Consider the following 15,968-nt stretch of genomic DNA (forward strand, 5'->3'; position numbering starts at 1 on the left):
TTTTAAGAGTTTGTTTTTTCAATTTCAATTCATTTCTTTAATATCGATGGATAGTCCTTCTGGAAAGAGAGTGTCTCTTCTGAATGAAGGAGCCTCACGAATTTGACACTCCGCGTGTAAATCTTGAAATGTAAAATGTGCCCTCGCATGTCGCCTCGTTTTGCTGCCTGGTCGTATTGCGTCATCTGTTCTCCCGAATATGCATTTATGTTAATATTTCCATGCGCCACTCACTTCTCTCTCTGTAATTGCAGAAAGACACCGGCGGAAAAAACATCCTGAGCAAAAACTGGGCCTCCTTCCTGAAAGCGCGCCTCAACTGTTCCATTCCCGGAGAATTTCCATTTTACTTCAACGAAATCCGTAAGTATTTTTCATGAATATTAAATCCACTTTTTTACCTTGTCTGATTCTTCCGTGTCTCTTATGAAGTCATCGCTCTCTCTTTTTCAAGAAACGCATAATTAACGACCGACTACAACCTTAATTAAGAGAACTTTTATATACCAGGGACAGAAGAAAGGTTTTGCCCCGTTTTTTTTTTACTGCCATAATTAGGGCGGCTGCAAATGAAGCGCCTCAAATTTTATTTCGCTAACCAGACGGACGCCCCTAACTAGCACAACCTCTTTTAGGCAGTAATTTGTTCTTTAATCAAAACAGAAGCATTTCAAGAACATGAAAATTTCAGCTTCCTGTTAAAAAAAATGATGTGTTTTTTGTTAAGTATACTTTAACTAGAACTTGACCAAGTGTTAGATTTGTTAACTATGCATTCATTCTGACTTGGGGTGTAATTGAACTGGATAACGAGGGCTTTGATTGCATACGAATTTGAAGTCAGCCTGAAAAGTTCGTTAAGATCCATTTTTTTTAGATTGATAAGGATTCGTACGGACTTTTTTCACATTTTTCATTATTATTAGAATGGGTTTCATATATCGTGATTATTATAAATAATGGAATAAATAAATCCTAATTTAAAATCTAAAATGTAAAGAAAAAATCATTTAGTGGTCGAGTTCTATAAAATGGATAGATCTATATATGGATATCATGGCGGGGTTTACTCCAAATAGATTCTGTTCGTAGGAATCCATTATTATTATGAAGAAGAAGAAGGTTACCGGAAGGTTATGTTTCAATCGAATTAAGAATGTTTATGTTCAGTCTTTCAATGATACGATGGTTTTAATCATGGATAACAACAAACTTGCCACCAACATAGTGAATATAAAAAGTCACTGCATCATCTGAAAATCAGGTTAACGTCTGTTTAAATAAAGAAAGATGAAAAAGAAACATTATTCTATCTATGATATGGTGTGCAGTCCAACCAACTTAGAAATGACTATTTTATAATCGTTTGAAACAATGAATCCTAAGGGTGTCTTTCGGGGCTTTATTCTCCTGTTATTATTTTTCTATTTTATTTAGTGTAAAGAATTGGACGATGCCTTTTATCCGCATTAATTGTTTTCCCAAAATGAGTTCACTCAGAAATTGAAATTATCCCGCATTTCAACTTTATATTTCACAATTCAGAAGAGAAAGGCGATGTTCTGTTTTTGCTCTAGTACACCTTCTAATACAATGTTTGACTGAATTTTTTTCGCTATCTGAATTTCATGAGGGTTTTTTTTTTTTCATTCATCATTTACTTTGATTCAAGTGAATTAAGAGGAGAAATAAAAAAAGATGTACTAGAACAAAAATTATAAAAGCGGCTTTCGGAGTAAATATTTCAAAGCTTTTCAATTAAATCCGTTAATGGTACATTTCTTTTGTTCGTTGAAAAATAATTACTCAATTTGGTATTTTTGCGTGTGCTTAAAAAATAAACTTAAAAAACAACAACCGCGAAGCAATTTTTTTTTATTGTTTGTTGCTGTTTCTGAAAAGATTGTTGCTGCATATCGTAGTGTATTGTTGTTCTATAATTTTAGTTAAGGTCTAAGCAACAGTAAATGAGAATCAAAGAAACAAAAAAAAAAAAAAGGAATGGTAATAACTCCATGAGCGAAAAATATTATCTCTTGTTAAAAGAGTCTTCTTTTCCCTCAACAAATAAAAAGCTTTCTCTAACTCCATTCCTCTTTTCATACTTCGCTGCTCAATTCATTATCATTTCTTTCATAGACGGGCCCTCCGCACACCCCCCTCTCTCCCCAATCCATTATTCATATCATTAAAACGTTTGATTCAATTTCGCGTTTTTTCTCCTCAAAACAGAAAGGGAAAAGATGAAAAAAATAAAGTTGCAGCACTCTCTTTTCTCTGGTTTATTTTCCCCCCTCCCCACATCTCTTCCGTGGGCTTCATTAAATTACAGGTAGAGCGAGTCTTAATCCCGAACGGGTGGCCGCTGCCTATTGGCGGAGATGCAAGTTCTCTCCTCTTCTGCAAATGCGTCGTCTCGTTGAGTTTAAAAGGAAAGTTTATCCCGACCGAAGGTTGGATGGGGCTGCAGGTTCTTTATTATTATTTTTTTTTTAGTTTTTTATTATTATTATTGGATTTCTCTTCATATCAGTGTGCATTAATTGGGCTCTTTTCTTTTGTTCCTTTTTTGTGGAAAAACTGCCTCCCACGTAATAATTCGATTTGTACCTTTTTTTGGAAAAGACTTGTTTGGGGGCTTTTACACTCATATCCGTTCTGCGAGTTGCTTGTTGCGGAGTGTTGTTAAATACTGTTGGTTGACATCTGCCGAAAATATCCCTCGGTATGTTTCCACGCAGCTCTCTTTTTCCGCATCCGAGTTGCTTTCATTTACCTTTTTCATATACCCGAAATGAGTAGTCCGATTTATTGAAGTTAATTTTTAAACGCGCTTTTATTATTGTATTAATAAGCAGATTTTATTTTAAATGATTTAACGATTAACTATATTTTCCGTTTGAATCTTTTGTAATTCATTACTATAAATATTAGAGAAATTGTAAATCAATTTTTCCCATATTCATTTTTCTTGAAAGGCATTATCTCATATTAAAATTTAATTTATAAATCTATTGATTGAGAATTAAAAAACACTAAAATAATGTGTTATTATTGAGAATCAAGATTTCAAAACTCGATCGAATGCATTAGAAATCGATTGAAAAAAACGATTGCAAAATTCCATTTTTGCAAACATAATACATTTCAAATGAAATAAAAGTGTGCACAAATCTAAAAGTCCGTCATTTGTTACTTCCAAATATATAGACCCCTACAAAACTGAACTCGTACTTTTTGTGTTCTTACATAAGCCATTTAATAAGATGACATTTATTTTCGATACCAGAATCGAAATATTGCTGATGGAAGTTGAGCATTTCATTCCAAACTTGCTTAAGACGTATGGGGCAAACGATAGGAATTATTTCAGTCGATTTTTATTGCTTCTACTGTGTCGTGTTGGTTTAGAAAAAGGGAGGGAAAAAAACTTTTTTAAGAAACATTGTTTGTCGGGTTTACAGTTAGCCAAAATCAAATATGGCAACCTAACTTGTGCCATTTTCAGTTTCATTATAGAAGCTGTTGCTGTAAATGAGTTTAAATGTGCATGGCAAATTATCTAATGCGAATTTTCACAAATTTGATTTTTTGTCTTTACACTATCGGTGAAAAAAAAGTGGCCAAATGGGTCAATAAAACTGAATGTAAAGGGTCAATTGAACTATGTGTTTAAGCTCTATGGGAGTACCGCGCTTTACAACAAAAGAGCAACCTCGCACTTTAAATTAAAGCTTCTTAGATGAGTCTCCAGATTCATCTTGAAGGATCGCATCCTTCAATATTGGAGTAGGACAATACGGGACAAAATGAACGAAAGAAATAAGTTTTGTTAAAAATATTGCATTATGTTTTGTAAAGTAACTTTTTAATCGAATCATTTTTATTTATCGTCAAGTAATATTTATTTTATAAAATTTGTTTCCTACTGTTGTTTTCCCTCCCGCCAAAGATACATTTAAGACGTGTCATAAATTTTGCAATGCTCGATTTTGGATAAACACTTGATATGATCATTTTTTATGAACTATGATGTCATTTTGATAAGATTATTCCGGAAATGTGTGACAGTTTTTCTTTTGTTACTTTTATATAATTAGTTTGGTAATAAATGCTTTTTTTATCGTGTTTCTTTTCGACAGTTGAAAGATAATTTTATTAATCTTAAACTTGCATTCTTTTCCTCTCATAGCGCTTCCGATAGTTTCCAGTCCATTGAGCAGAATGGGCACATCTTCGCATTTATGCTTTCTGACTGCAGTCCGAAAAATAGCAATGTAAGAGGAGATGAAAAGTACAACACATACAAAAAAAAAAAAAAAAAAAAAAAAAAAAAAAAAAAAAAACTCCATTTGGATGTGGAAAGTAGAGCCATCTTGCGGAAATAATCGGAAATACAGTCACTTTGTTTAATGATGCAAACTGTGCGATTGTCCAGACTCGAAAAGAAATGAAAAGGAAAAAAAAAAAAAAAATACGTTCCATAGTAAAACAGAGAGAGGGAGAAATTCTTATGATCGAAGTGTTGGTCCTTGACATCGAATGAAGTTTAGAAAGAGAGGGGAGGAGAGGATTAAAAATCTCTTCAGATTCATCGTCTGTTTGGGTTCTTTTATGCGCTATTGGGACACATTTAACGCCTGGGAGAAATTTTATTGTAGTAATCAAATTTTAAAACGATATTGTTTGCCTGAGAAAAGCAAATTTGCGAAAACTGCTCTGCTGTTAGAAACAAAATTATTAATGTTGAAATGTATTTATTTCGGCTCAATGGAAAGCAGTTGAAGATAAGAAGTTTTTATTTAAAAACTCCTGACAGATTGATTTATTCTTTCAGTTACAATAAGTCTCAATGCCCTGCTTTAGTTTGAGATTTAAGGTTTATTTCTTAAAAATAACAGATTTCTTGATGTCTTTCCTACTGATTTTAAGGTATGTGATGACGTTCGGTATGAAGTTTTTAAAAAACGTTCTACAATAGTTATATTTTTAAATCTTTACGCAAAATAGATTGAAAAATATCTATGAAACCAAAATATAGCTAAGCAGCTAAGTGATAAAAATGTTTAATTTTTTTTTTTTTTTTTTTTTTTTTTTTTGCGTTTTTTTAAAAAGAGATGTGTAACAAAAATCTATTTTTGATGTTTATTAAATGATTTGCTTTAAATTTAGCAAATAGTTTAAGAAATATATTATCTAGTTATTGAACTGAAGAATAAGCTGGGATTCCATCCATTCTTTAAATATTGTTCTAATGGTAAATAACTTGAAATTTTCAATTTTTTTAACACTGTAAAGCATTAAAACAACTATAAAATATTTTAAAATGAATAGATTACTTATTATCTAGTTCAGAACATGCTGAGAAATTGTTATACCACATTTGAACAAAAGATAAGTATTAAATTTTAATTTATGAGATTTTTCGTTAAAAAATTCGACCAAAGATTAGAATTTGAGAAAACAGCATCTGAAGATGCAAAATAACATTAAGATTTTTATAAATGCAAATATAAAAGTCAATGTAACTTTCCAAAAAATATATTTATAAACAAAATCCAATGGGTTTTATGAAGAAACCTGTTCAGACGTTAAAAAAATATCTTTATTTCTCAAAGAAAAAAAAATCAGTTTTTGAATGTAATCACTTACTTTAAAATCCCTCGAGGCTTGTTTTTTCCATTGCAGTGTCTATTTAATAGATTCTGTTTCCTTATTTGTGTTGTATTAGAATAAACTATTAACAGAATTCATTTGATTTTACTTAATACAGTTGTATGTTCTTATTTCAAAACATCATATGTGTCCATGGTATAATTATACCTTCCTTTGATTCAGGGTTCAGTTTCCCTTATTTTATCGATCATTCAATTCACATTCCTTAAAAAAATTCAATCAAAGAATTTTGTTTGGGTCAAATTGAAACGGTTCTCACTAATAAATAATGCTATGTATTTTAATTGTTGTTTTTTTCTAATCTTATCCTTTATAAGTGAAATTGTATATAAAATATACTGATACACAGAGTGATCCAAATTTAAAGAATACATATAGATTTCTTTGTAGAAAAAATCATTTTGCCAATTTTACTCACATTTCGTACTTGTCTTCTTCATGAGTATGTGGTCTCTATTTCTGAAAAAAAAAAAAAAAAAAAATCGTATTTCGACCGCTAGAAGAGGAAATGAAACTACGGAGCACTTACTTTACAACCTCAATCTATATAAGAAATCGCATTTTCATTCTATATAAGAAGCTTTTTTTTTCCCGCCAACCAATGACTCCATCATGAAAATGAGGTACGGAAAAGATCTGCATTGATGTTCATTGCCCGGTTGCAGTGAATGGTGATTGGCTGTCGATACTGCTTCGTTCAGTGGTGGTGGGAAGGTCAGTTGTACATGCAGATAGATGCATGTGAAATTGTGATGATGCAGATACATGTGAAGTGATGAGGCTCCATTTCCACCCGAATGGCGCTGTAAATACACGTAACTGTCGTATTTGGTCTAACACAAATCCCAGCGTTTATCAATAAATCTCGTTGCATGCTCCAAAAAAGACAGTGTGGTGCTGCTTCGGCTCATCTTCCTCGATTGTTTCTTAATTATTTGAAGGAAACATACGATATTATGTTACAATAAATATTATGTTACTGTTTCTAGATTTACACTGGTGCTCTGGAATTTTGCCTTCACACTATAGCTTTCATTGAAGGTGGTGAACTTCCCGCAGTTCGCGTTGTCTGTTCAAGCATTATTACGGGAAAAGCTTTCCGATTGCAGAATGTTTTGCGGGTTATTTTCAGCTTTCTGTGGTCGCCTGATTTAAATCCTTCTTACGGTTACTTGTAGTAGTATTTTGAGTGCTGCATTCATAAAATGAATGTTCTGAATGAACCTGTCCTAAAAGACAGATGTTGCAATATGCATCCTATTTCCCAGCAAATGGTTTATGTTCTGTCATAAACATTTTACTTCATATTCAATTTCTAGAGCACAGAAACGGAAGAAAAAGTTGTTGCGTGAATATTTTTTAGTTATACTATCTAGTTTGTAGATAATTTCATGTGATTGTGATAAAAGTTAAAACACTTTTCCTTCGTTGATATTTGTGCCATCTCCACATGATAGTGTATAATAGTCGTTGTTGTCAGGTGTATTGAGAAATATAAAAATTCCTGCATCGCAGCGCCATTTCTTCCTCTAGAACTTTCTGTTCTCGAACTTTTTCCCCCAGAAACGAAAACTGCGCATGCAAATGAGCATGTGTCATGCAGAGAAGTCCCAATTCTTCCTTTTAAATTTGGATTTAGGTTTTCTTTTTATCAATAGTTATGTACATCTTTCTTTTTCTTTTTGCAGAGGATATTTATAAACACCCGGAAGACGATCAGAAGTTCTACGCTGTATTCACTACTTCCATGTAAGTACTCACAAAAATGTATTTTCGAGATGTGTTTTTCTTTCTGATATAAATGACTAATGTTGATGTTTTAAAACGTTTCTCGGTTATTGACCCTTCTGTTTGACCGTGCCTTTATAATAAATTTTTCTTATCAAACCTTTTCAAATAATAACTGTATTGATTCCTTATAATTTTAACTGCCTTCGATTGATTTTTATCTGCTGTTTTGGAAATTCCTTCCTTTCACTTTCTAGACGAAAAAAAAATGTCCTTATCTTGTGCACATCCCCTTTTTCTAGCATCTCTGGTCGGTGCTGAGCATACGCTTTGCATTTCGTTAAAATCGGTCACTCGGTCATCGGTTAAAATCATCGAAGAATATGAAAATAATCTGTCATCTAATTCTAGTGATATAGCAAGGCTTTCAATAACTTGATTGGCTGACTCCCTTAAAAGATGTATCTACCGCACCACTCTTATTTTCTCTACGTATATTCCTGCTCCTTTTTAATCACCCGAAAGTAATGTGTTCTTAAATACCTATCGAAGAAACGAGCGATTTCAGAACTTATTGCTGCGATTAAAAATATTTAGTTTTACTTCATGTGTTTTTTTATCAATATTTTCAATTAAAAAACATTAAAGAACAGTTTGAATAGGTTCCGTGAATCTAATATAAAAATACGAGTCGCCTTCAGCGGCTAGCTTATTCGTTCAGATGACTGACTTGTGGAGATGTTAAACTAAGAATATAAAACGAATGTTTTTAAACATTTCATCCTGTTATTTGATACGAATGACGAAAATGAATTGAATCAACTGAACGGGTTACTGTGATTGTAAATCAAAAAGTGTACATGCTACGAAACAAAGGCACAAGTGAAAATCCGATTTCAGAATGAATGTGCAAATATAGCAATTTTTTTCTGATTATTGGTAAAAGCATATAATAAAATGTTATAATGGATTCATTTGAATTGAATCATAACTTTAGAAATATTGTTATAGATGCTCTTGGCTGTCATGTTTGATATTATGTTTCAAAAGCGGAATGATGGACAAATAAACCGAAAACTCTATTTCCTATTTTATTTAAAGCTTCGCCGTAAAAGCCTTGTAATAGTTGCTAGTTGTATTGCATTTTGAAATTTAATTAAAAATAAAGAAAAAAATGGTAGAAATAAAATGGATATCATTAAAAAAAATTTTGAATTTTAAGATGATATAAAACCAATTTTTGTGAGATAAAAGTCTGGAAAGACATGGTCATCCATTTTCACAAATAAATCATAATGATTACTCATATAAAGATCATGGAGCCTATTTTCGCGCTGAATGAAACTTTCTGTTTGACATCTATTTTTTGGTTTCTTTTATATCTTCTTTCTCTAACTGAATAGAGTTTTTGATGATGCACCGAACTACTCACTAATAACATTTTGCAGCGTTAATGAACGATGCATTGAATAAGTGCATTTGTAATAAGTTCGATGAAGCATTCTGGAATTTTCATATAAAGATTTGTTTGCATTGGATCATTGCCATTCGACAATAAGTAATAAGAGCAATGACTATTCCCAAACTAGCCGGCGTTCTGGCTTAGGTGTACCGCGTCTTCCCTGTGATCTGGGTGTTCCGGATTCGAGTCCTGGTTCGGACATGGTTGTTCTTCCACTGTATTCTATCTGTGAGGTGTGTGAAAGCGCCCCCCTGTAAAAAGGGGTTGTGCAAGTGAATGCGCGTGTGTGTGTGCCATCTTCCTGTGGATGAGTGAATGAAATGTATGAAGTCCGTCCCGTAAAAAGGGCTGTGATGCATGAGTTGCTAAAACCTACTCTTTGCCCCAGATGGCGCTACTGAAAACAAAAAGCGCTCTCTCGGCTTAAAATCGCTGAGTTTGTCAGCGGCATAACAGAAACAGTAACAACTATTCTCCCTTACAACAGCATTATATATATAGATACTGTTAATATATTAATATGACTTTCGAGGATAATTTAATACGAAAACGAATGCGGCTCGAGTGACCACGATTCAGAATTGCGCCCTTATGTCCTTGCAAAAGGAGATATTAATCAAGTAGAATAGCTAGGGCGGCCCTTAAGAGTAGACATATGACTTTCTTTGCTATCCGAGAATTTTCTACTTACTGTAAAGTTTCGCATTTTTTTGTGCCACTGCAAATTTTCTGAGGACGGTTTACAATTTTGCCAAAAAAATACTGAGTGCATTCGTTATAGTTGAATCTTATCTAATAGTTACTTTCATTTTATTACGAAATATGCCGCTGTCACAAGACTGTGGATAGATATCAAACAAAATCAATGAAGAAAACGGTCTCGTATACACTAGCGTGCGAAACTTAAGTAAAAAAAAAAATCATTTTTCAATACACATTTACGAATGAAAAGGTAGTACACACTTAAATATCAGGACCAGATCTATGATATTATTTTGAATAGGAACAGTCAGTTCCATGCAACCATTTCATTTAGATGAGATCATGTCCCTTACTGAAGGATTTTTTTCCCCTCCTGGTCCAGACAGTGTTTTATCCAACCGTCACTCTGTAAATAAAACTTTTATTCTTCTTCTTAATATACGCATCTTATTCATTTTTTAACTAAACATTTTCGACCCTTTATGTACTACATTGTCCCTCGATAATATGAATTTTGTTTACACATTTCGTTTCATGGATCGATTGAATCCAGAGTTTGATATGGGTCAAAAGAACTTTGATCTAGAGAATCGCGTCACAAATTTCGTTTCTGCGGTTGTGGCTTCAGTTGTCGCATTCACTTGAAATCGAGCGACGAATCGGACTTTCTTAAACACAGTTCGTCCGAAAGTGTGAAATTTTCATATTTTTCTAGATTTTTTATTTAAAACTCGTATCAACTTTCGAAAATATGTTTTCAAACTCGGAGAAATCTAAAACAGTTAGATTCGTCGAAAACTCGAGATTGAATTTTTTTGACAAATGCAATTATTTTCTCTTTTCTTTTTTTCGTATACTTTAGCGTAAAAATAAGAACAGTTGGTTTTAAATTTATTATTTTTAATTAAGTTGCATGAACTCGCGAGTCGCATGATTAGAATCGTTTCCTCGTTTACAACTCAATCGTTGACTGTGTCGCCAAAATTGCATATTGAGTGAGCGCCTCGATGCGCTGTTGCATTGGGTGCGGATTTTGATGATCCCACTGGTGATCATGAAATCCAATAAAAGTGATTTATTGTGTCTCAATGTGCGAGTGCAGATGATTTCTTTGCAATTTCCGGAGTTCCTACGCACCCGAGGAGTCATAAAAGCAGTTGTGTAGACGACGCTCGTAAAAGAGCTGAGCCCTGCAATATTTGCGGAGCCCCTGATTCACTGCTGTTTGCTGAGCACAAGAACCATTTTTCTGGGTCTCGTAACTCAATTTCTTTTAAAGCAACTCTCTATGATGCGGTCAGTTCTCCTTAGTGTAACGAAGAAAATAAAATGCAATCTTCCTTTCGGCTTCCGAGAAATTTGAACTTGGATCTGCAGTGTTAATGACAGCCGAACTCTAGTGCAGATTGGCCGACCCTTCTTATGTTTCTGATCCGAGCTTTCGTACAGAACTGCAATTCTTATGATAAAGCCATATCTTGAATTTTATTCTTCTATAACCGATCCTTCGGACAGAACGGAAGATTTCGCCGCACGTGGGCTTGTCTGTAATTTAATAAAAATTTGTTAGACTTCCTGAGTCACTCACCAATACCATCCTCTCTGTTATCTTGCTCACTAAAAGGTAGACCGGATTCAAAAAGTAAATTTTTTAACTTAAAGAAGTCTAAAACTTTTTCAGCATTTCGAGGCCAGTTTTTTTAAGTTCTTTCCATTTTATGCATAAAGGAAAGTAAAATTGTTTTATTTTAAACAATTTTGTGATGGATGAATGTATACGATCTGATTTTATTGTCCAGTTCAAAGGATTTGAATGTCTTTGCTTCCAAAACTATTTATTCCTGTAAATACTTGAGGACCATTCCTTCGAATGAAAAGTGGGACGATTGTTTCCATCCTGCTAGACTTTCCCCGCTGACGGTCCTGCCCCCTGCCGGTGGGAGGCAAATTCAATCAATATTGCACGTAACGTTCCCAGTGTCTTGATGAACAGAACTTCAGGATCTGGTTCCTTCGCGCGCCAATTAATTTGTTGATGTTTCGGAAGACAGTAGGGGGGGGGGAGGAGAAAAGGAATCCCTTTCCTCAACACGACGAAAAGTACGATTTTTAATTAAAAGTGAAAACTTGTACTCCCTTAAATTATGGATTGCTAATTCGGACAGAGTCGTAATTTATTGGCCTTTCGGCAAAGTCCCTCTCCGTATCCGAGTGCTAATTAATAAAGCGAGAGAAGTCTCTATTGGAAATGACGGAGCGCACGCTTTAATATTAAATAGCAAATATTTTGACTCTGTGCTGTCTTCTTCTCAAGTCAAATAAACACCGAGTTGACTCGAAGGGAAAGGGGCACGGCTTTGTTCTTTGCCCATTGTAAAAGTGTCGTTGTTCGAGACGTTTCCGAATGACATTTCTTGTTGGGACGCGAAAACTTTTCCGCAACTGCGACACCGTGTGCGATTTCGATTTTTCTGAGGGGAAGCTCTCGATATTTTTCCGGGCATTGGGCTTGAATTATTTTAAACCGCATCAGTTGAAATGGGTTCTTGTTCACACTAAAACAGTTTTTAAAGGCACTTTCTTTTAGCTTCGAAGAGTGTGAGAAATAGCAGTTATTTTGGTTTAACTCTCTTCGTAGTGCGTGATAAGTGTTTTGTCTAATCTTCTGAAAATGTTTCAATAGTTTTGTCATCGAAAATACGCAAATGTAAAAAATTATCATATGTTTGTCTTCTTTCGGATAACTTCATTATTTCATATTTTTTACTGTCAAAACTGCTGTATTAATGTTATTATGATTCTGTTTGTATAATCCTAAAGCAAAGTGACTGTTTTTATAATACTCGGTTTAAGAACAAGATATGCAATAATTTTTTGTAATTAAAATTAATTTACTATATTCATGTCTGTAGTATAATATCAAAATGTACCAGTAGATATGAAATTCGAATGTGAGAGCTTGAGATTCAGTTAAGTGTGTGTGTAGGGGGGGGGGGTTAATTCGTCGGAAAGCAAACGACTTCAAGCATATGTTTAAAATTTATTTTTCGATTTAAGTGATTTAATTTGGTGTCAACTCCGGATCTAGACGTTAAATTTATCCTGTCCAACTTCAAAACATTTTTTACTCACTTCTGTTTAACATGATTCACTTCGTGATCATAAGGATGGAATTTTTAATCGCCTTTTCACTCACTTCTTTATGTTTTGGGAAATTCTGAAACTGTGTGCTCATCTGTATTCTCGAAAACGGTACTTTATTTTAATATTTTAAGAACTTCTTCTGCAATTAACGAATAAATTTATTCGAATTTAACTACCGGCACAACTTAAAAGCTAGTTTTCAAGAAAAATTGATTTCATGCTTGCAGAATATTTAGAATAATAAAATTATAGATTAAAGAATAGAAAAAATAGAAAATAATTCAAGCGAAACATTTTCTTTTCCAAAGTCGAATAGAATTGTTTTAAAATTTTTGTATGGTTTTAATTCATAGGCTTGAATGGAAAAAAAATACCATATATGAAAACATATCTTAAACATATTTCGAGCAAAAAGTCCCTACTTACAATTTTAAACAAAGCACATTTTCCAAATTTCATTTTTTCCCATATTTCGTTCTTCTGCAACTGAAGGAGAAATGTTGATCAGCTATATGTACAGAATACTCACGACGTAGTTCTTATGATCGGGGTTTTTCTTTTTCTACATAAGCGTTCGTTTATTGAAGAATTTTTTTTCACCGTCCTCCCTTTGTTAAAATAACCGAGTGAGTTTACACGTTCTGCTATAATGTCTACACATGTAACTGCTCTTAATAAAGCGACCTCAGATTAATTGAAGCCAAGGATTTTTTCCCTAAATGCTGCATGTTTTTGTTTCAAATGCAATTAAGCTAGCCTGGCCACTTAATTACAGATCCTCATTAAAGGCGGAAAATGAACTGAGCTGTATTTGCCTTTTACGGTGCGATTTTTTTTTCTTTTACCCTAAAAAAATGTGCTCTCTTTTCTGGCTTAATTATGGTTTTTTCTTCTCATCTCTCTCTTTCCTTCGGCAACATGTATATTTAGGGATCGACCTCGCGCGTCCCGGTAAAGGTAGAGAACGGATGTGGACATTCTGAGTAATGAAAAGGTCTTGGATCTTAAATATTTTGATTCAAGTCGCTAATGCTTGTTTGTCTTCTCCTTTTTACTTTCTCGTGTATGAAATATACTAAAGAAAAGAATTGTAATTGTCAAACTGTTTAGCCGTGAGTTGTTAATCTATCTTATGGTTTAGGTCATCTACAGTCCAAAGAAAGGAAAAAAAAACGTTTCTTTTGGAATTATACTTGTTTAATGTTCTGTTTGTGAATATAACTATATAACTTGACAAATTAGATGGATTAGATTTATAACTATATTGTGATTTTATTACTAGAATTGTAGATTTATTTTAAGTTTTTAAATTGATTATGAGTAGGTCTGTCTGTAAACATACTAACTCAGAACAGCAACAAAATAGGGAAAAAAAATCGCCAATATATCACAATTACCATCGGTAAAGATCCATCCGTAATCATAATGGCAACTATACATTATGGTAATCATAATGGTAGCTATACATTATGGTAATCATAATGGTAGCTATACATTATGATAATCATAATAGTAGCTATACATTATGGTATCCATAATGTATAATTGCATTTCTTCATTATATTACTTATCACAAAGATTATGAACACGCGCAAAAGTGGAGAGGAAGGCGAAATACTCCGCTACTTAGTTGCGAAAACATATATAAAAACAGTTCAAAAATGTTGCACTTCTCACGTCAGCTATAATCCCTTTTCATTGTGTGTGTCTATTTGAATTTGGTATGGTATAAACAAAAGGACAAACTAATAATTCTTAACTTGAAAACGTTTTAAATTATTTTTTTTTTTGGGGGGGGGTGATCCTTGGCTTTGTTACTCATTGTGATCTTGCCTACAGTTTTAAGGAGTGTAGTGCTTATTGTTCTCCATAGTGATATGTCTATTTTAGAACTTTTTAATCAATCCATTTAGCTGGCCCATGCATTCTCAAGTGCTTCGTTTGCAGCCACTTAAAATATCGCTTTATTAAACTGTCCAAATTAAGAATTTTCGCTCCACGCCTCTAAACAATGTCGCATCGCACCTAATCCGGTTTGAGCCTTAATAAATGTAGTGTGTTCTGAATCAAAGAAGATCCTCCCCATTCTTGAAATTCCGTGATCCTCATATCTCGAAGTAATGATCTTTCCACCAAACCATGAGAAATTATTCTGCGTCAGCGATATTTGGCTGTTCTTCCAGGCATATCCTATATGAAAATCTGGTATCTTTGGTATGTTAATGGTTCGAAACTTGTGGTTCCTAAGTTTCTTCTGTTTTTAGGAACGGCCTTATGGGTTCTGCGGTGTGCACCTTCAGCCTGGAATCCATCCAAGAGGTGTTCAACGGCAAGTTCAAGGAACAGGTCACTTCCTCCTCGGCCTGGCTGCCCGTGCTGAGCAGCAAGGTACCGGAACCCAGGCCCGGACTCTGCGTCAACGATACTCAGACGTTACCAGACTCCGTGCTTAACTTCATCCGTGGACACCCGCTCATGGACTCGGCCGTGGCGCACGATAACGGAAAGCCGGTCTTCTACAAGAGGGACATCCAGCTCTCGAGGTTGGTTGTCGACAGGCTGGAGGTGGACGGACTGCCTTTCACCGTTTACTACGTGGCCACCAGTGAGTATATCTCGTTGTATTCGCTGTGACCGACATTTTCAGTTATCATCGAGCCTTTTTATCGGTCTTTTTTGGAAGGGTATCGCACATTTCTAACATCCCCGTATCCTGCTATTCCAGGCATGCGAATCAGTAAAAATGACCGCAGAAGCTGTCATAGCTGAGAAATAACGAGTGTGCATTTCAAATAGGAACTACAGAATGATGATTTTCCATAGGGGAAAACGTAGCACGCGGAACATCATTGGGATATTTCTTCACCATGATATTTTTTTCAGAATTTCATATACATTAGCTGTTTTCGGTAATAAGCTTAGTGCCGACCCTATTCATTGCATATACTTTAATGAACATTTTATTTTAAATTGCACAATAAACGCAGAGCTTTCTGATTGGTTAAATATGCACACAAAGTGTTGAATAAAATGGACGAAATGGGTCCTATTTTTGAGGCTCTGTCAGGATTTTATTTTGCGATATGTTTCGAAAATTTGAAGACAGAAGTGATTATTGATGATATATCTAGAAGGTATGAGCTTTCGTGCAAATTAAAAATTGACAAAATCGGACCAATAGTTGTAACTGTAAGACTGATTTTTTAATTTTCCTAAATATTTTCAATATATTAGATAATACGAAAAATGTTTTCAT

General features: G+C 34.0%; 1 protein-coding gene across 7 annotated transcripts in view; it reads left to right on the top strand.

Annotated features, from left to right (window-relative positions):
- LOC129969679 (semaphorin-2A-like) overlaps positions 1–15,968 on the top strand; it is an 802,435-nt gene that overhangs the window by 773,531 nt on the left and 12,936 nt on the right. For all 7 annotated transcript variants that reach the window (XM_056084340.1, XM_056084339.1, XM_056084342.1 and 4 more), the window contains 3 exons: positions 255–363; positions 7,365–7,425; positions 14,977–15,317. In XM_056084340.1, the coding sequence (XP_055940315.1) occupies positions 255–363; positions 7,365–7,425; positions 14,977–15,317 (511 nt within the window). The remainder of the gene's footprint in view (positions 1–254; positions 364–7,364; positions 7,426–14,976; positions 15,318–15,968) is intronic.

This window comes from Argiope bruennichi, chromosome 5 (assembly GCF_947563725.1).
Source record: "Argiope bruennichi chromosome 5, qqArgBrue1.1, whole genome shotgun sequence".
NCBI lineage: Eukaryota > Metazoa > Arthropoda > Arachnida > Araneae > Araneidae > Argiope > Argiope bruennichi.